The sequence below is a fragment of the Neolamprologus brichardi genome, chromosome 18, assembly GCF_056152115.1.
Source record: "Neolamprologus brichardi isolate AB-2024 chromosome 18, ASM5615211v1, whole genome shotgun sequence".
Lineage (NCBI taxonomy): Eukaryota > Metazoa > Chordata > Actinopteri > Cichliformes > Cichlidae > Neolamprologus > Neolamprologus brichardi.
Window position 1 is genome coordinate 23,625,151 of NC_142121.1, and position 22,206 is coordinate 23,647,356.

Sequence of the window (22,206 nt, forward strand, 5' to 3'; positions counted from 1 at the left end):
AAAATGTGCTTCAGGGGAACAGTAGCTCGCTTTTTGTGTAAATAGTAGGCACATGATTCATATGGATTTGCACCGATGATAGCACACTTGGTTCTTCAAGGAAACCGGCTGGAAGCTCTGGGAAATATTTTGCAGCAGGCAAAAGGAAGTTGTGACATTCTTAATTCCGGCCAAACTCCTCCTTCCTCACCTAAAAAAAGTCTGTTATGCTGCTTTTCGTATTTTTTCACGTGTTCATAGGGTCGTGTAAGTGCTGTTGTTTATACGGGTTTTCTGCATGTCCTTTATGGGTATCACTGTGTATTATATAACTGTGTAAATCCGCTTTCATATAGGTGTGTTTTACATAGCAAACATTTATTTAATGACGTTAGCATCCTACACACTAGCGCGCCCTCTACATGTTCATATAAACAGCGCTTAAAAACTGCTGTTGTTTTCCGTGTTTTTTTCGATCGCCGTCACGTCTTGACAGCAACTTTTTTTTCCCTCGGTAAAAGTTGCGTTTGTTTGCAAACAAAGGGAGGCCACGTGGAGGACTCGAAGCATTTGGTAATTGTAGTTTTCTCCTTCTTCAACGCCCAATAACAAACAATAATCCGAACTACACAACCCATAATGCTCAGCGGCAGAGGGATGGATATTTTTTTCCCTGACAAATATATAAGGGTCTGTGTTTACAGTTAGCTAGTTAGAAAGTCTTTGTTTTTGTCATCGCCGCGATTCAACATGTCCCGGCTGGATATCAGCCTGCTTTATTTTTTATAACCATTCGACCATAACTACTCGGAAATACATAGTCAAACTTTTTTTAGGATACAGATTTACTGTTCTACAAATTTGTTTAACCACTGGAGAGAGAGGAGGAAGCTTCATCTGGAACTTTCTGCATAAGGTATTAATTTCTACATTTTACTAAGTAAACATTTGTGGTTGTTGACTTTAGACTTATTTCTATTGTTATTACTTGATTTATTTTTGCTTGTGTCTGTCGTGCTATATAGAGTAAAATAACAGCCCAACATAAAAAAAAAAACAAAAACAAAATTAAGTAGGTAACGATGGGCACGAGGCAAGTTTCTTTTGTCTTACTAATCGAAGCACATAAAGTATTTTCTACCTGTTTAGCTATTTAACCACACACCTAAATTTACAAGTAGATGTATTTCTTACCGAGTTGAACCTTATTAATATCAAATTAACATAAAATAAACACATAATTCAGCATCTGTTACTATTTTAAATATCAAAAAACAAACGGAGTATTGTTGCAGCCATTTTTCGGTGTAAATTTAGCTTAATTTCAGTACTAACAAACGGTGTATGAGTGCATATTGTAAAAACTGTGGTGTAGTTGTTGTTGTTTTTTAATGTCTGCATCGTAGTATGCATCTTATTATGTATTGATCACAAAGGATATCTGCGTCAGATACCTCTGGCTAAACCTGTCCTTTAATCTGGATGACGAGGTGCTGCCGCAGCTGCCTGTGGGGAACAAGCTAACGCACGTGAATGGGTTGAGTTGTTCGAGTTAAAAATAGCCAGAGATAAATTACCTCACCGAAGCAAAAGCCAGGCATGCTCCCGGCTTTTAAAAATACAGCACGGCAATAGATAAATAATAAAAAAATAAATCCTTTCTTGATCAGATATTCTCAAGAACTTTATGAACTTTATTTATACCGTGACCTAAAGATGCCGTCTACCTTTCAGTGTGTAACAAAACATAATTACTGGGACTCACTTGGTTGCTTTGTCTTTTCTTCTCAAAGAGGTTATTGTCAAAAGAAACTAGTATCCTTGACTTTGCACTTGTTCAAAGAAAAGCATCCCTGCCCCCACGCCTTCAAACCTGACTGACGTGTAGACTGGCCTTCCAACCGTTGCTCAGCCTCTTTCCCGCCTGTCTCTTTGTTTGCCATCTTCCGTTTCATGCACTCCGCGCTCCAGGGCACAACTGCTTTGCAGACAAGGTGCAATACTGATTTGCGTTCAGCTGGCATTGACTTCCTTGGAAATTCCTTTCTTAAAGTGTGACGTAAGACTTTGTTTTTGCCCCACTGGCTTAAGAACTGTGCTTGTGAGGGACTTGCGTGATCTCCCCTACTTCCAAACACATGCTTTGTGGTTTTACTCTGTGAGTGCTTTGTTTGATTGGGGACTGATCTCAGTTCATACTGTAGTAATCTAATTGGGTTACTTGTTATATATTCACCACCCTTTTTCGAGTATCCCCTGCTGCGATTTCCTAACGAATAACATGATAATAATAATATTTTTACATTACTTGCTCTCCATCCTCAGATATCTTTTAAAGTATAAAACAGACCTATATTGAAGGTGGCAGCCATGGTATTGATGCTGGGCAGGAGGTTGAACAGGGAGGACTCTGGGATCAGAGACTCGCCAGCTGTCAAACGCAAGGTGCAGTCAAAGAAAAGATACACAAATAACTAACATTTGTACCCAAATCTTTTGTGGCATCTTATCAAACCACACGTCTTTTTGTCCCCCAAGGTGTTTGAGGTTGAATCTAAAAATATAGCCAACCAGGATGTTCTGGACTTCTGCTCCGGATCCTCACACTCAGAGGGCATTCTGCAGGTGTTCAATGAGTTTCGCGACTGCCGCCTTTTCACTGACGTGGTCATCAGTGTGCAGGGCCGTGAGTTTCCCTGCCACCGCGCTGTGCTATCTGCCTGCTCTTCCTACTTCAGAGCCATGTTCTGCAATGATCACCGCGAGAGCCGTGAGATGCTTGTTGAAATTAACGGCATCCTAGCCGAGGCGATGGACTCATTTCTCAACTACGTTTACACCGGCCGTGCCAAAATCACCACTGAAAATGTCCAGTTTCTCTTTGAAACCGCCAGCCTTTTCCAGATCACCACACTCCGTGATGCCTGCGCTAAATTCCTAGAGGATCAGCTGGACCCGTGCAACTGTCTGGGCATCCAGCGCTTTGCAGAGGCGCATTCTCTGAAGCAGCTGGCCAGCCGCTGTCACAGTTACGCCTTGGCCAACTTCTCAGAGGTGGCTCTGCACGAGGAGTTCCTCGACCTGCGTAAAGAAGAGTTGGAAGAGTACATTAACAGTGATGAACTTTCTGTCTGTAAGGAAGAGTTTGTGTTTGAGGCAGTGATGCGCTGGGTGTACTACAGCGTGGAGGCCAGGAAGCCCATACTGAAGGCTCTCCTCCACCATGTCCGCCTGCCCCTTCTGCACCCCAGCTACTTTGTTCAGACCGTGGAGGGAGACCAGCTCATCCAAACTGCCCCAGAGTGCTACCACCTTCTCCACGAGGCCAGGCGTTACCACGTGCTCGGAAATGAAATGATGTCACCCAGAACTCGTCCACGAAGGTAACTAAAATGTTGACTCCCAGGTATGAGGAAGGTGACTTGCTAGCCTACAGCGTGTGTGACAGTTGCATGAGTGATAAATGCACGGTCTTTTCTGCCAGCCTTTTTGAATTATATTTCAAACAACGATGAAAGATGTCACCGCGATAGAAAACACATCTTTTTAAGCAGTTAGCCAATCTTTTATCCCACATTGCATAACTAGATTTTACGACATGCGCGTGAACTCAGTGCTCCTGCCTGTATTGTTGTTGTGTGTGTTTCAGTGTGAAAAACACAGGGAGTGCTAGTGTGTTGAAAAGACAAGTGTGTCACTGAGTCAGCTGGGTTTTGTAGTCCTATTTTAAAATGGAAATGATAATGAGGGAGGCCGGACATGTTCCTGTACAGACTTGATGTAAAGGAAAGAAAAAATTATGTGATGCAAGACATGGCAATCATGAAATGTTGAGTCTTGTTGTCGTCTCACGAGTCTAACTCACCTCACCAGTGTGTTTGGGTTCTCTTTGTCCTCATCTGTTAACTTTGTACCTATTTACCAAGCAGTCCGTATGCCGTATGTGTTTACTTTTGTACACCTGCATGTTAAAGTCTCTGATAAAGGACAAAAGCAGGTGCTGACTAAAAAAGCAGGCCATATGGTAGACTGTACTGCCTCCTTTGTTGTTAGACCTGCCTAAAACAAGAGGGAGCAATTGTAGTTGTCGGTTATAAGGCGTTGTGTATTTCAGGTGTATTGTTAGTTGTTAGACGCATCTGGACTTCTCCTCCCCCGGGAAGCCTCCAGAAAGAAACTGATCACATCCACACAGCTTAGACACAAAGCTAAAGTGCTCCGGGGCCAGACTTTCTCTTAGTGCTTGAACCAGCCCTGGAACTATGCATTTTTCTGACAACATGCAAACAAGCCATGAGAGAAACTGCAAATACGCCTACTTCTCAACACGGTACAGCCCAATATCTGACATATGAATGTTAGAATGGTAGAACAAGAAAAGAGGCTGTAGTTAATTAGCTCTCCCATAGGAAATGTTGTCATATCCAGGGCATGTGTTGAACAGCCAAAGAGGAAAGCTTTGTGATCATGGAAATTCGGCTTAAGCTTAGCCTCGAGTGTGTTTTTGTTATGCCCGAGATTGATGCCTTCATTGTAAGCTGAACTTTGCCTTGAAGATAAATGAAGGTAAATCCTGTTGAAACCTTTTATGTCCCTGCCCTCCAGGTGTTGACACATGTGTTTATATATATTCATACCCTTTTAATTAGACACCATGTCTGCAATGTTCATTCCTCCTTGCTGGCCTTTTTATTTAAACTTCTTTTTTTGTTTGTTTTTATAATTTCTGCACTTTAATTTGTACTTAATCTGTAATTTCTTTGTCTCTCCCCCTCCCTCTGCTCTTTATTTTAAAGGTCCACTGGGTACTCAGAGGTGATTGTGGTGGTGGGTGGCTGTGAGCGGGTAGGGGGCTTCAACCTGCCCTACAACGAATGCTACGATCCAGTCACAGGAGAATGGAAATCACTGGCAAAACTGCCCGAGTTCACCAAGTCAGAGTACGCTGTCTGCGCCCTTCGCAACGACATCCTGGTGTCAGGTAAGATCCAGCCCACATGCTACACTTTATTTGCATGGCTTTATTGAAGCCTGAACACAGACAAATTTTAAATACCAACTATCCAAGTTTAAGTTACTGCTTTCTTGACCTTAAACTATTCAGGAACTAATTGGTGAATGAGTTGTTTTCTCTTTTTAATTACTTTTCAATGTATTATTTTTGCTAGTGGACATTTAGGATTCAGGTAAGTAATATTTTAGTACTGGGTACACATCAGATACAGTCGGTTTGTGCTTGACTTGCCATCTAATCTCTCAGCGGAGAGGCAGGAAAGGCCACGGTGACTGTTTGCCCTGTGTTATTTTTAAGGCCTCAGCCCATTCGAGTTGAAGGAAAATATGAGCGCAACATCTGGAGGCACTCTGCAGGCTCAGTGCTATGAGACACCCTCACTGGCTGTTTCTGTCCTTCTTTCTCTTCCTACTGACCACTTCCCAGGGTCACCAAATTGACACTAACTCTCCAGGTTTCTCTGAATCTTCTTCATATAAGGATGAAAAAGTCTGTTTCCATAGTTTTTTCTGCAAGAAGCTTTACAGTAAATCGTAACCTGAGGTATAGCCTTCATGGGTGCTTGGCAAGACTGCTGCATTTTTCAAACTGCTACCAAGTGTGTTGCAAGTCTCCTTTGGTGAAAATACATCCTACATTAAATAAGATGTTTTTCTCATTTATTTTAACTGGTGAGGTCAGAGTAAAGGTATTTCCCAATGTCAAAATAATACTTTACATTCATGCTGTGTGCTAGACTTATATCTGTATAGTTTACTTGAGAGCCTGGAGGCTAACATGTTTTCCTTTTTTGTGTTTTTTTTTCTTCCTAAGAAAAAGTATTAACAAGAGCTCTGATGTGCCTGCTAGGCCTTCTCATGCTCAAACATGCTTAATATGAGCTGCACTGCAGTAATGGATAAAAACATTTCTAGAGAAAAGGGGAAAAATATAGAAAGAAAGACACAGAGAGAGAAAAAAAGAAAGCTCTCCCCTTTAGCAAAGAGTGCAGTGCTGTCCCGTGCCAAGTCCTCACGTGTGTGCTATCACTCAGCCTCCAAACAGCACGAAAACGTCAACATAGCCCTCCCTCCCCCGTGTCTGTCCCACAGAAGTACATGCACAACACTGCTTTATAGCCTGTTGCGATCTTTATTGACATACTTGCTGTCTTTTGTGTGTGTTGATACATTAAATCCCCCCTCCTCAACTTTTTTTTGTCTCAGTCACATTCCTGCACATACCACCATTCTGCCTGCCCTTTTACATGCACTGTCGCAATACCTTCCAGGGCCTCCGGTATGTAGCACAGCTGCAATTATTTCTGGTCTTAAATAGGATATGGGTATAGAAAGCGTCCCTGGCTTCTCCGTCCTTGGACTTGAACTCTGGCCAGTACTGACCTACTTAGATCAATAACACTCCAATAAGCCTCCTACTGTATTATCAGCTAGTGAGCAGCAACACATGTTCATGCCACATACATGTGGCATACATGGATTGTATCTCATTGTCACAAGTTGCTTTTTCGTGGCTGGTATTCTAAAACATACTCTAAGAAATGCTTATTGATATTTCAAAGACATGCAAATGTTACATAAATCATGTCTGGGACCTCCCAAAGTCATGGATTCTTGTGCTTTAAAAACAGTGATTAGCAGTGGCCCTCCCCATCTGTACCGGGAAGACATTACCTACCGGCATTTTTAAAGAGGAAAGACCCTATTCCAAAGAAACACTGCTTTTATGACTAGCTTTTCAAATGTACATGTCTGTCTTTGGAGGGATAAAGTCTCCATCATTGCAAATCTTTCAACAGCAGGTCTTCAGGAGCAGCACACTGTCTGGATTTTTTCTTCCTGCAGACTGATTTAGCTGATACATGCTGCAACTAGCTTCTTTGGGTTCTTCTTAAATGATTGAACATTAATTACAGACAGACCTGCAGAAGACCCCTTTCCACCTTTGTTCCACTTTATCGTTGCTCCACACAACCACTGATCTGTGTGCTGTACAAAGTAAACAACCTTCTGAGCACTGCTGACACGCGATACATAACAGGTTGTTGGATAAAAGCCAACAACCTGTTTCCTAGACCTGCTTTTTTTCCAGAATTGATAACATTACCTTTTTGTCTTCCAATTTTACTGTTGACGCATATATATATATATATTTCTTTTTTTTTGGTTGTTTATTAAATATTTAGGGGAGATTCTTTCTTTTTTCCTGCTGTCTATGTTTGGCAGCGGGGAGACAAGAAGAGGCACAAGTTTGGGCTTGCTTGAAATGTGGCTGGGTCATGTCATTACATGGTCAAATGACGCGTTATTCTCCACAATGTCACAGATGACAGATAGGGGATATGCTGCAGTAGTAGCAGATTGTTAGCAGACAAAGATCCTTTCATGCGTGTTTGCTTTGAAGGTAAATACAAACAAAAAACAGATTTCCTCTCTGGAACATAATTGCATGGGTATGTGTGCGTGTGTGTCCGAGTCAGATAAGACTTGGACCTAGTTAAGCGATAAGTTATTACTTAACACCCAAAGTGTGCTGCTCATCAAGCGTTTTAAAGTTTTTATATAGGATCAACCACATTGTTAGACTAATAGTAAATAGAGTTTTAAAATGTAGAGCACTCAAAGCTGAACTCAGAGCTGTCTGAACTGTATTCATGAGAGCTGTATTCATTTTGTTGTTTTTTTAGGTGGTCGTATAAACAGCAGGGATGTGTGGATGTATAACTCCCAGCTCAACCTGTGGATCAGAGTGGCTTCTCTTAACAAAGGTCGCTGGAGGCACAAGATGGGTGTGCTACTGGGCAAGGTAAGGAGGGACATAATGCCTCTTGATGTCTGACTCGATTTAAGTTTCAGCATCAGGTTTTACCCAGTGACAGCACCACAGCAACACCACAAGTTAGTTCATGATAGAGTGTGAAGTGTCTGCTACTTGCAGTTTTTCATATCAATTTCCTTTTGTTTTTGAAATGTCTTGTAGAAATTGTGAACGCTCTCTTAAAGACATTTTTGTAACCTTTTCTATAACAGGTGACAGAACAGCTGTTGTTGTTGTTTTTTTCCAGGATGTCATATCTGTCTGTCTCCAACATTTCATAGCTATTTAATCTTGGCTACATAGGAACTAACCAGCAACTATGCTTCACAGGAAAAATGCGATGTGTGTTTACAGAAACTTGAGTAATGGGTTCATCCAAGAAGAATAAAGAGAATGCGTAGCATCATCATTATCTTCCTTACTTCTTCACATAGTTTCTAAGATCAAGTCTTAGATAGGGGGCTGACATTTACATGTTTACACAAATCTGTGGAATCTTTTCCGCGGACGTTTTCAATTGTTGTGGAATTTGCATATTCAACGTAGGTCTCATTCCACACTATTCCGGGTCAGGTGATAGTTTTAGAAATTCCTAAAGGCATTGTATACTTAGGGATGCTTGACATTAAGCATCTGGCCTTAAACCAGATTCTGTCAATAATTCTAAAAAAAAAAATTACAATAATTGTTATTGCAGTTCCATTTGATTATAGCCTGATTTCTGCTGTCACACATCCATGTGTTGCCTGAGGGTTTGTAAACAGCTGTTGCCAACTCGTCTCACAAACCCTGATACGCAGGAGCCTATTCAACAGACAAAAGTTTGTTTTCGTTTTTAAAAGAACCACAAGCTACTGTTTAGAGCTGACTAAACAGTAGCTTCAGCTACTGGAAGTCTGTAGCTGATTCAGTCATTTCATATACTTTACACATGTTATTTTGAAGATGTTATAGACATTCATAATCAAAATGTCTTAAAATGTAAGATTTCTTTGTCTCAGAGAGGTTTTTCATAGCTAGCACAGCCTGGCCACATAGGAATATTTATAGAGAAAAGTGTAGCTTACAGTCAAGCAATCAGTGCTGCACAATGTGCTACAGCATAACGCTCCATTACATCAGTGTCAATCCAGCATGTGTACTTTGAAAGTTGAAGTTCAGTAAAGTTTGTGTGCATGTGATGACATGTGATTACAAAAGAGCGCTATAAAAAACAATGTGTCACTCGCTCAGTGTATTTACCGTTTCTTATTTCCTCGTTCCAAAGGATTTTTAATATATTTGAGATAAAGTACAAAAGAGCAAACACCTACATATTTAGGAATTTCTGGAATCTGTTCCGTGGAACTTTTTGACTACTTTAAAATGACGTGGTTCAGTCATATGTCTCATTTTAGTTTTGCGGCTATGGTTTTCCATCGAGGCTTGAAGGAAATAGTTAAGAAGTCGTAAGGGTGTTTGGCATTAGATATCTAGCTTTAAACCTGATGAAGTCACAACACTAAGTCATCTTTTTCTATTTGGCTATAGGCTGCTTTCTGCTGTCACATATCTGTGTCAACTAAAGGTTTGGTAAACAGTTGGTGTCATCTCACAAATCTTCATATACAATCCTGTTAATACCTTCCACGCTGAAAGTAACTCAACTGTCAAAAAATATTTTGAATGATCTTTTACAGATATTTTCTTTTTAGTACAGCTATACATAGATTAAAGAGCTCCAAATGAGTTTGTAAACACGCATTGGGTCTATACTATAATCTTCATCACACGAATATACTGTACAGGGTTGTTAATTTTCCTGTAGACTGTGGATTTATTCTGCACTAAAGGTGACTTATGATTATAATTTAAAATGAAGTTTATTCTGCTTTTTGTCCACATGTATGTAATATGCTGTGTTTTTAAATGTTCTTAAACGAGACAGGTCAAGTCTGTCTTCATTACAGACGGAACTTGATAAGTGCTTCTGCTTTAGAGCCGTTACCAGTCCATTAAACTTGTATGTCTCCAAATTTATTCAGTGTCTTTTATCAGCGTTGGCATGTTCTCCTGACAGCTGCACATTCCAAAATAGGAATTACCGCAGCGGACCCAGGAGTCGCACGCATGCCTTAGCTCTGTGCATTGTGTTCAGATTCAGACTTGTGTAGGCAGACTGTTTTCCACACAGAGAATTGATCACTAAGAGAATCGAAAAAGAATTGAACCTCTAGTCCAGTGGTTCCCAAACTTTTTTTGCTGGGCCCCCCTTGTTTTACAAGAAAAATGTTCGCGCCCCCCTCGCGTGCACGCGCGCACGCACGCACGAACACATCCTCCAACCACACACACCCATATTTTGCTCCATTGCGGTTTATTTCACACCTCAAACATTTAGTAAACAATTAAGCAAATACAAGTAATCTGCAATAAATTACAGGTAGTAAGAAAATAAACTACTAACTCTTTTACGCTACGTCTGCACCTACACGGGTATTTTTGAACACGCAGCTGTTTCGTCCACGTAAACGGCGTTTCAAGATTTTTTCAACTCCTTTTTTGCGTTTATGTGTGGACGAGGAATATAGAGTTCTTCACGCAACGTCAAAGGTATGTGCCTTTTTTCACGTCACGCTGTGGCCACGTTATTGTTTACAAGAGATGAATTGCAGAATGGCAGATAGAGACAAAATACTGTTAATCTGACTATCTGCAGGTTTTACACGCTTACATATACACGCAGTTACTGTCCAAAGGCAGAGGCGTCACGCTGTGATTATTTTACATGTAGTTGTTTTTTTTTCCTGTGTAATAATATTCAACATTGCTATCAATACATTTTTCAAAAAAATCCGTCTGCAAAATGGGTTCAAAAACATAAACAACTGTTGGATGCTGTTTGTCCGTGATTTGAACCGGGGGAACAAATCATGGCAGGATCAGCCTGATATTATTTGTATCCCACTGTAACTTTACTGTATAAAGAGCAAACATCTCCAAAATGTCAGGAGTAGTTAGTCATTACAACAAGTGTTTGTGAACTAAAAATCAAGAATGTGGGATCCTGTTTGTCCGTGATTTAAACAGCCCTGCGCTGCTCCCAACGAAGGGAAAACCAGTTCTGCAGGGAGACCTACCTCGGCACTTGTGCAGGTGAAACCAAAGGGAAGATTTGCTTCACCATATTTTCTAGTCTTTGACTTAGAATGAAGTTGGTTGAAACATATTCAGCGATGCTTCATCTCCTGCTTTGCGTTTGTGTGGGCGCCCGTGCTAACAGTGTCCAAGCGTTGTTTTGGGGTTTTTTTTCCCTTTTCATGCCGCGCCCCCCCTGCAATGGCTCTGCGCCCCCCCTAGGGGGCGGGCCCCACACTTTGGGAACGTCTGCTCTAGTCTAAAGAAGGACAGTTGTTTTGGTTCATGCATGCACATAAGTTCATGTTCAGGCCAATACATCACTCATATGCACTTTAGTGACAAATGCTCACTCACTATTACAAACATCAAGTTAATGGACACGACTACAAGTATTCTTAGAAAGCTTTGAAATAGCGCTGTATTTACTCTTTCACAGGGGATGTGACTCAGGGACTTCTTATCGTTCGTAGGTCTGTAGTGCAAACATCCGTTTCTTTGATCTACACTGGATTTTACACAACACTCAAAATATTTTGTTGCCTTGCCACAGCAAACCACATGTGTGCATTTGGTGTACGTGCTGCTGTTCCACAACAGTGTGGTAATTAGTTGGTGGTCATGGTGTGGCTTCAAGAGTCAGTAATTAACTACAAAGTGAACCATGCACACATGTGTGGTGAAAACATGACTGATATTGGTACATTAAAGGAAACCATGGTTAATGGTAAGAGTCTGTAGCTGGCTGGGCACTCCCATGCAAAACCTGTTGAATGAAAAAAGCTCAACTTTTATACCAAAGTGCAAGTTTTGCAACTCAAAACTGGACAAAAAAATTTAAGCATATCTAAAACCATAGACACACGGATTACTCTGTGATGTATTCTCTTTTGTCCTCTGCTTGTCGATGGTCTGTCAAGTAATTATAGAAAAATGCTTCTTAAAGCTTTAAAAGTTTTTATCCTTCTTGATCGCTTTAGTAGCCGTCCTCCTAACTGAAGGTCAATAAACGTCTGTCAGAGATAAGACCTTTATTTATCATTTTTCAAATTACCTGAATGTATATGTATAGTGCATATTTATATTATCATTTTACCTCAGAATCCTTTGGCATGTAGATCTGGAAGGTTTTTCCAGTTTGTGCCTTTTTTGTTATGGTCTCATTCCAGATTCTTATCTGGCTTTTTATCTCTGAGACATTTTGCCCCTTGACAATGTATCTTTCTGTTTGTTGGTTTCCTCAGAATTCAGTTCCCCTCCCCCTGTGTTTATACCCTCTCATTTCCTCATTCAGCTTGTAATTTCCCCTTTTGGTGAAAAAGCACTGATGTGCCAGTTGCAAGTTTAGAATAACAAAGTACAAGCGTCTATAATGCAGGACCAGGTATAATCCTACTACACTTAAAGTTGATAAATGAATGTAAGGTTTGCTGAAGTGTAAACCTCTAGAGGATAGCTGATTATCACGGGGATGCAGGCATAAGATCACACAGACACACACGTGTACACTTCTCAGTGTCCTGCAGTCTGATACGTGCTGTTGGACTGGTCTAGTTTCCATAGATATAATCTAAAATAGGTCACCACTTGTTTTCCTGTCCCTGTTATGGTGGCACATGGTGACGGCTGTTCACATCTATTATGTTTCAATCTCTCTTTGTCGGTCTCTCTCTCAGACACACTCACACTCTTTCGCTCTTTCTATTTATACGCTCGTGTTTTTGTCCCCCTGCTGCAGTTGTTCTGTGTTTCTCTTGCTGTAACTACATCTTACCTTAGCACATGTTAAGGAAGCTGTTAATTATTTAACCAGTGGCTCAGCACTTAAATATGGTCATAAAACTAGCATGCATGTTCAGTGAATTGCAGTTGTGTCTGCAGATTTAAGGATTTTGTTTAGCTCAGCATATTTTTATGACAGCTGCATACTTTAGGTCAGTATTGGCTGTCTGCGCTGCCATTATGTCCTAGTATTGACAGACTTTCATGGTGTATCAAAATCTGGTGTCTTATTAAAAGAGTGCAGAGTGGCAAGGGTGCAAATACAGTGATCCAGTGCCCCACACCCACTCCTTTCCACTACCTTCTTTAAACAATCTTGTGTCTGGATATCTTCAATGGCTCTTTAAAGCGCCAGCCCACCAGAATTACATAAGAAAGAACAAGATGCTTTACATTTGTTGTTGCTTTACTGTGGGCGACTTTAAGGTGTGTATCTAGCTTTACATGTGACTGGATTGAAATTGTTGTTAATACAAATAGAAAGGAGGAAAAAAACAGCTCACCAAAACCAGTAGTTTAAAAAAACCCTTTCTAAACAACTCCTTGCACTTGATTATCTTTATCTCTCAGTAGCCTGTTTTCTTCTTTATCGTTCTTTGCTTCTTTCGCGTCTCTCACTTTTAGGAAAAAACAACCCACATTTACAGTTTATCAGCTGTATCAACATTAATTATTAAAAATAAACAAATTGCAGTTGGCCTGCATGCCCATGGTCTTATTCAGCGAGTTACAATGTGGCAGCTCAGTTATGTGTTTCTGTCACTGAAAATACACGAATGCAAACAGAGACAATACTACTCTGTAACCGCACGAGTTATAAACAAGAATAGGGATTGTCAGTATTTCAGTTGGAAAAACAGTAGTGCTATTCAGCATTAGCCAGGCGTTTAATGCTAATAACCATGTGTCCCATCAGTTTCCGTCTTTTTGTTCCTCTTCTTTTCCTCCATCTTTCTTTGTTCCTGTTTCTTTTGTTTTCCTCTTTTTCTTGTCTGTACTTATTTATGTTTCCTATTTTGCAGAGAAGCAGGAACAGCCTGAAGGTTTTCTCTTGCATAACACCGCACTTGTAACCAGTAATGCTCCTCACTGTTTCCTTGACACGTGAGCCCTTTACAGAGGATGTTATTAGCATAACTGAAAAATACATCTGTGTCTTTCACAAAACCCTGTTCTTGTTTTTTCTTTGATGGCCTTATTTGTGACTTATCATCTCAATATTTATCCTGCTGTAGCATTTGTAGGGTCTGTCTCATGTCAACACAGTATCCCCAATTCTCTTGCTGTAGTTTGTAATATAGTTTATGCATAGTGATTGCCAGATTTGCTTCATCAGGCAGAATGACGGTGTGGAAATTCAGGCTGTAACAAGTATGGTGTCAAGTTCAAACGTTAGTAGTTATGAAGATTTATGTTTAAAGGTTAACAGATGAACTGGGCTTTGCCGTAAGGAACTGATAATTGTGCCTATTCAGAAGTACGTCATCAACACTCTGCTCCTGATAAACTGGTTTTCTAAAGCTCACACAGAGGCTATTGTTCACGTTCATAAAGTAGTGAACTTGAACGCAAACATCTTTTTGCTGTGAATAATTTTGTTTCTCTATGCTTGAAATTTCTCTTACTTTTAATTTTGGCCCCTCATCTGACCCTCATACATTTGTGTGTCTGTCCGCAGGTTTATGTTGTGGGTGGTTATGATGGACAGAGCCGCTTGAGCAGTGTGGAGTGTTATGACTCCTTCTCTAACCGCTGGACAGAAGTGGCTCCCATGAAAGAAGCGGTCAGCTCTCCAGCTGTGGCCAGCTGTGCTGGAAAGCTCTTTGTTATCGGAGGAGGGCCTGACGATGAAACCTGTTCAGACAAGGTGATAAACGGTTTTTCAGCACCCACACACTGAAGCACATAGTGCTCTTTTTTTTCTTTTTCTTTTTCTTGCCTGTCCTGTTTGGTTCTTTTGCCATCAGAAATGTTGTCTAAAGGCAAAGAAAGATGCCCAACAGATTTACTTTACCAAATGGACCATCCCAGCCTTGCCGTATTGGTCTATTTGATTCAACTTTGCTTTTATTGTTTATTTTATTTTCATTTGCTGAACACGGGACAGACTTGACTGGGGAAAAGAAAAGGGAGAAAGAAAGAGGGAAAGAAAAAGAGCGGGGAAGAGGGACGGTGATAAAGGGCAAAAACCAACAAAACAAACAGACTAAGCTGCTCTCAGTGTCAGATAACTTGTTTTCATAATTACAGGTGTGCAATGGAAGTTTAAAATTCTGCTTTGTTTTGCTTTTTTTCAAGCTCCTTTACGTCACACAACATAAAACATAATATGTAAAGGCCTCATAGTTCTCGGTCGCTGCATGATTTGTATAAAGATCAGATTTCCCCTTTTTCCTGAATTGAGTTAAAGGGAAGGCTTAAATAACAATCATTTCTTACAGTATTTTAGCTTTCATAAAGCTGGAGTACAAACACTCACTGATTGTTTTGCATAGGTAGTAACAAGTACATCCTGTTTATTCAGGTTGGTCCTGATTTACCTTGTTTTACTTTGTTAATTGTATCCAGGCTTTTATCTCCATGGAATGCATTACTTGTACTGTATTTCTGGTTTCATTTCATACCATTTACTCATAGTAGTAAAGCTACAACAGCTTAACATGCTGACATATTCAGAAATGTTATAGTAAGGAGTAGGGTTGGGCGATATGGCCTAAAATTCATATCGCGATATAATTTGAAGCATGTGCGGTAACGATATATATCGCGATATATTCTTTCCTTCTGTATAACGTATTTTCTACACTATAAGGCACACTTAAAATCCTTTAATTTTCTCAAAAGTCGACAATTTATGTATGAATTCTGGTTGTGCTTACTGACCGATTTTGGCGTGCAGAAATCTGTTTAAAGATGTTTTAGTACAACTTTGGTAAGCCGCACTCCTTGATGGATTGTCAGAGCCTTACTGCTGCCGTAGTGAGGAGCTTCGCAGAGTAATCTGGGTCCAAAACTCCGTCTGCTTCAGGTCCCAAAGTCAAACGAACACTCAGAGTTAAAAACGGTCCAAATTCTTTCATCTTTAATTAAATGATCAGCGTTGCTGCTTTATCGGGTGTAACAATTAAGTTTAACATCCAGGCATCCATGAAAACAGAATTTATTAAATGTTAGAAGTTAACAGGAAGTTCACTCACCTAAACATGACATACCCTGTTCTGACTGAGAGATTTTTGAAACTAATTCAAACGTACAGCTCTGCTACCACTTCCAACATAAATGAAGACAGAAAACTAAACAGCAGTGGCGTTTTCAGGGTTACTGAAGTTGGACTACCTGGTATATAATGTTGTGCTACGTGATTGCTAGCGACACAGCTATGTTAGCATAACATTAGCACAGTGAAGCTGGAGGATGAACACCAACTTTTTTTCCACTCGATAAAAGTTAACGTGAGGGATTCTGGTGGTCAGGGACAAATGCAATTGCATAGCAGGATGCTATACACGGGCCAAACTTCAGTCAGGAGAACAACTGAGATTATTCATCCACAATACGAGGTTAGTTACTAATATACTGCAACAACATGGGAATAGAACAGCTGTGAGAGAATTTAACGTTAATGAATCAATGTTACTGAATGGAGGAAGCGCCGTTTTTGGCTTTCCCCATATTTCCAAAGTTCTTCATCTCTTTGCTATGACTGTCGCCCGGCATAATTTGCAGATGATAATGGTTTTAGCCGCTGCGATGCTTTCGACCAAAACAGGCGCAGCTTGATGACATCATCAACATGCCCTATCGCGATAGAGCGGTATAGTCAAAATCTCTATCGTTGGCCAAATTTATATGGTTTCTATCGTATATCGTTTATATCGCCCACCCCTAGTAAGGAGAAAAATACAGTGGCACGTGATGACTGACCATTTTACCATGATAAACTTTCTGTGAAATGAATGGTAGGTAGCAATAGCGATAACTTACTTAAGGATTAGGTCATTTGTCATCTGTCACGCTACCATGTAAAACAGATAGCCTCAGAATTTGGACTTAACAAGTACCTTGGAATAGTTTCAGTATGTTTTGAATGACAGGCCCCATTGTTGGTAGTAAACAGGAAGACACTGGCTTTCTTAGGAATCCAAAGTTCCAACGAAGCAGTTTTTTTTACATCCGTGAAATAGCTGGCATATTTGTTTATGTCTATGCAGAGTAGAAAAAACACATTCATGGGCAGAGGGGTAGCCTGATAAGACTAAGAGCCCATGCTGACTCCAGATTTTTGATCTGCTCATCTCTTGGGTCTGCTAACAGGGTCATTTGGATTGGTCCCATAGGTCCTAATCTGTCTCAGCGAGACTCTGTGCACAATGGAAGTCGTTAGAGACCAAACTTTTGGGGAGAGGCTATTTTAAAGATAAGTGGGTGAGAGAATGTTTGGATTGTATGCAAAACCACACAGAGACACACTTAATGTCAGCCCACAGAAGAGTCAGTGACCACCGAATGGGCTTTACATATTTTAGTTGTTACTGCTTTTACAGCTGTCTTTCCACTGCATGGTATAGATTTTTTCTAAGATAAAGAAAGATAAAGTTGAACCTTTCTTTCATCATTGTAAAACACCACTATGTTCAAACGTATGTCACAGGTTCAGTGCTATGATCCAGAGGCAGACTCCTGGTTGCTACGTGCCAGCATCCCCATTGCCAAGCGGTGTATCTCAGCAGTATCTCTCAACAATCTGATCTATGTGTGCGGCGGTCTCACGAAGTCCATTTACTGTTACGACCCTGCAGAGGACTACTGGATGCATGTGGCTCAGACCTTCAACAAACAGGTTACTATCAAACACAGATGCTGATTGCCCGAATCCACAAACTGACTTTAGCCATACGAATATGAAGAGTTCTAAACTTTGACGATAAACTTTAATTTCTGTCTTTCTTTCACTGTAGGAGAGCTGTGGCATGTCAGTGTGTAACGGAAAGATCTACATCCTCGGCGGCAGGGGGGAAAACGGCGAAGCCACAGACACCGTCCTGTGTTACGACCCAGCAACAGGCATCATGACGGGAGCATCCTCTATGCCTCGAGCCATCTCCTACCACGGCTGCGTAACCATCCATCGTTACAATGACAAATACTTCAAGTCGTGACCATGAACAGGATCGCACACACAGACACTCTCTCAACATGAGAGCAAACACTAAAGAACTCTCCAAGTACACATACACGTACAAAGACAAAAACTAACCACACCCCGTTTTTTTGTTTTTTTAATAAGAGGCACATTTAATAGTTCTAACCACAGTATCAGTGAGCTAATTTATTTCCTCACAGCATCATGTAGCAAGACTCGTTGCGGTGCTGTGAATCTTTTGTTGTCTTAATAGCCTTTCTGTGGAAATCCTTAGAAGCTGATAACACTAATGGCTTTTCTGTAACCAGAGATAAAGTAGAACCAGATCAGCATGAGAGATGTGCTTTTGTATTGGTAGTTTGATGAAAATCAGTCTTAAACTACACTGTAGATCTCTGAAAACAAAGCAGAACAAAAGCATGGTTGCTTTTTCATTTACCCAAGAGTTTCAATTGAAATATGAGCTTCGAGATTCATTCTTGACCTTGAGATGAGATTAAACTACAAGCTCACTTACTCACCTTTTCACATAGCGTTCTATGAATAGATTGACACGTGTTAAAATATTTGATTTTGAGGTGTGCTCAAAAAAGTCATTAAGTGAAAACAAAGGGTGGTGCTCCCAATTACATTATTGAGTTTTTGCTAGCACTCATTTATCATACCTACAGACCATCAATATAAAAAATGTAACTTCCCAGCACTCTGCTTTCATTGCTGTGCAAAGTATAACCTCAAGATTTAGGTCGCTGATGATTAATGAGAGTTCTGATGAGCAAAAAAACAACACTGAAAATATCCGTCGAGAGCCAACAGTTGTCTCTGGAGAAACAAAAATATATCCAAAAATACTGATCTGAGTGATCAGGTCAGATTACTCACCTCGCCCCCCTTGCACTCATGCAGTTTGTCTCATACAGTAAAGTTATGCCAAGCTCTGGCAAAGAACATAATAACGAACTGTGCTCTGTTTTTTTGTTTTTTTTACCTTTTCTCCAATACTGAAAATGACCTGATAGAAATGTGGTAAGCAGTCAGCCAGCTGCTCTCCCACAGTATCATCTGTCATAACTACGAAGCGCTTTCACCCCTCAACCCAGAGCCGAGTTAAGAGAAGAGGTAAAGAGCAGAAGCTGTGAAAACATTGGACTCTAGCCACTGTTGGCTCTTCCCTTGTGTTTCCTTTTTTTCCCATCTCATCACCACTCACCATTAAGTTCCACTTCCCATATGTGTGTTTCTCTTCCTGTGCTCCAGCTGTGTCATCACCTCACTTTTTACAGTCAGCCATGCTATTGCCTTCTAAGCTGTATTTTTTGCTCCTTTTTAATTATTATTATTTCACTCATTATTGCCTTTTTTTGGTAAGTTATATTTGTCCGTGCCTATGTTTTTATAATTGGATGTTTATTGTATGATAAGTAGTTGTGTCGACGTTAGTCCATCGGTGTACTGGGCTTGTGGGGTGGTTTTGTAGATGTGAGAAGCCTTTTGTGGATCAAACTCATAGACTGCTCTGAATAAATGGTGTGCATGTCTGGTGTGTATGTGTGTGTGCGTGTGTGTGTATGTGCGTGCACATGTCTGTGTGTGTGTAAGGTTATTGTGTGACTTTTACTGCTTGGTCCGGATGCTTTGGGAGCCGCGCAGGTTTATCACAGAGTTGTCGTGCAATGCTGCCACATCTCACCTGTACACTTACATGTAAAGATGTAACTCGGGGTAACCATAGATACCTCCAGGTGTGTATGCGTGTATGTGTGTTGAATGGTCAGCTAAGGTGGCGGGTGCGGCAGTGCTGGCCCTCTCACCGTTGGCGGGTTTAAGAGTCCTGAATGATGAGGATTTTGGATGGTGTGGCTCTTGGTCAGTAAAAGTCACCTTTTAATACAATTGGTGTTGATAGATTGCTGTGAATATACAGTTAACTTTGTTTTCTTTGTTTAACCTATATTTAAATGTATCTTTGTATTCTTGTTTGCATAATATTTTCTCTTGAGAGCCCCGATTGTGCACTTTGACAGAATCCTGTTAAATGTAGAACTTTATGACAATGATTTCCTTTTTTACTGTATCAGTAAATGTTCTTTGCTTTCATGTGACGTATAGAAAAGAGATTGAAAAGGTCCTGTCAGCTCCTCCTGTTGGCCACTGCCTCCTACGCTTTGCTGCGCTGAAAAAACCAGCAAATATTGCTGCAAAGGAGGCAGCGTCGTCATGACAATTTCAGTTGTCAAATTTTAGGGATTTGTGAATTTGTCACTCAGCACCATTACGTAATATCCTTTAAGAACAGCTCTGGTCATGCTTCACCTGTCAGGTATGATAACAAAAATATGTAGGGGGAAGTTGTTGTTTTTTTACATAAACATTCTTCACATTCCTCCAAATGGAGGTCAGGTTAAGGAGCAATACAGGTGAAGCACCTCCTGATTCACCTGCTTGCAGAAGTCAGGAGGAGCGACGGGTTGAGTTGAGGGGCAGGAAAGCGGAAAGGCTGAAGCATGGGAGTGATAAAGCGAGAATCTGAGTGTGTGTGCGTCTGTGATTTCACTGAGTATTTACTCTTAAGTAGGGCACAAACTGTCATGTTGTGCTGATTTATTGATTTTCATTAATGTCTTTCATGTATTATTGACTTTTGATAAGAATATCCATCATTTTTTTTTTTTGTGTGTGTACTGTTTTGTTTTGTTTTAATCTTTTGCTTGTTGTGGTGAGTTGTGGGCTTGTGTATTGCTGAGAACATAAAAAGGACGTGCAGCAGATTACACCCCAAAAAACTGAGGGTTACAACTTGCTCACCAGAGTTAAATGTTAACACAGATAAGAGCCACATTTGAGATCCTGAAGTCAGTCTTGTTGGCAAAGCACCACCTGTGCCTTGCCTTGATATCAAGAGATGTAACCTCTTAAGTGCTGCCCTAGGTGCCTTAACAAAAGATTAACGAGTGAGCAATTACATCAGATAATTGTGATATACACTGCTATTATTGTGTGCATGATGTGTGATACTTTAACAACACTTTTCTTTTGCTCTTCGTTTAAAAACAAATCTTTCAATTTTTGTAAACTGCAGTATGTTGAAATGTAATGGTTGAGTTGTTCATGAGAAACATCAATAAAGTTTTTCTTAATGTATCAATGCTTTGCTCTCACTCATTGTTAACAAGTGAAAGTCTACAAGAAAACAATGATGCACCTGTTCAGATGCTCATTAATACAAATTCCCGCTGTGATAGCCTCAGTGTCCTGCTCTTAGTTGACAGGAGTGGCACCTGGTGCGGTCTTCTGCTGCTGTAGCCCATCTACTTCCAGGTTGGGCGTGTTCATTCAGAGATGCTCTTCTGCACAGGTGTTAATTTGACTTACTGTTACCTTCCCATCATCTTCAAGCTTTATGGTCATTGCCCTCTGACATTGGCAAGGCCTTTTTGCTCAGAGAGCTGCCGCTCACTGGATATTTTTGTTTTTCGGAGCTTTCTCTGTAAACACTGTGTCTGATGGCTGTGTGGGAGAAACTCAGTAGATCAGCAGTTTCTGAACTACTTATTCCTTTCTTGAACTTCAGCGGATCATTCATGGCAAAACAGTGAATTGCTCCCATGTTAGGCTGATTAGATATTTGCGTTACGTAATGAGCAGCTGAACAGGTGTACCTGACAAAGTGGCCACTAAGTAAATTGTCACACATGCTCATTGTGGATTGTCTTCATGTCAGCAATGGATGTAAAACTCCTCCGAGAGAAGATGTCCTGATATTTATGTTCCCTTCTCAAACAAAATGTAAAGTTTTCACTGAAATCAGAAGGCTGAAATGAAAAGCGATCCTTGTGGTCAGTGTGACGCATGCAGTCAATGTGCCCCGAGAAGTTGTGTTTTTTCTCAATCAAGCGATTGTGAGCACATCCGTTTTCACAACAGACCGGCCATAAAAAGAATGGAAACAAAGTGATTTATGTTTTTCATCGAAACCACAACTATTGTCCCACAAATATCCATGAAGATGTCACAAAAGAAGAGATGCGCCATGTGGGTTTTGTTGCAAGTTGTAACAATCTGCTCCACAGAGCTGTGGACACCAAGGGATGAGTCAATCACGATGGTGACGTTTTAATGAGTCATTGTGCTGAACAAGGGGACAGTGTTTAAAAGCAGCTGCACTTTTTAAAATAGGATTGAGCAAGCCATGCTTCATTATCAGGCCCTTTTTATTTAAGTCTCATGTGATTTATATTCTCCATATTATGCTTTGGTTTAATGAAAACCACAAAGAATCCTCTCAGAGATTGTTACCGTCTCGCTATATTTACCCCAAACATTATGGGAAAAATTGAAGACATGCCTTACCCAT

General features: G+C 40.5%; 1 protein-coding gene across 1 annotated transcript; it reads left to right on the forward strand.

The window, feature by feature from the left end:
• The first annotated feature begins 675 nt into the window (after positions 1–675).
• klhl24a (kelch-like family member 24a) lies at positions 676–20,993 on the forward strand. Its single transcript, XM_006786581.3, has 8 exons — positions 676–895; positions 2,305–2,424; positions 2,518–3,362; positions 4,776–4,960; positions 7,680–7,798; positions 14,388–14,576; positions 17,361–17,549; positions 17,668–20,993. Exons 2-8 carry the CDS (start codon positions 2,350–2,352, stop codon positions 17,866–17,868), a joined length of 1,803 nt encoding a protein of 600 aa, XP_006786644.1. The 5' UTR covers positions 676–895; positions 2,305–2,349; the 3' UTR covers positions 17,869–20,993.
• Positions 20,994–22,206: the final 1,213 nt, after the last annotated feature.

Coding starts and splice junctions, on each gene's coding strand:
- klhl24a (XM_006786581.3), top strand. CDS start 2,350: ATGGTATTGATGCTGGGCAGGAGGTTGAACAGGGAGGACTCTGGGATC. Junction 2,425..2,517: donor CGCCAGCTGTCAAACGCAAG/GTGCAGTCAAAG, acceptor TTGTCCCCCAAG/GTGTTTGAGGTTGAATCTAA. Junction 7,799..14,387: donor TGGGTGTGCTACTGGGCAAG/GTAAGGAGGGAC, acceptor GTCTGTCCGCAG/GTTTATGTTGTGGGTGGTTA.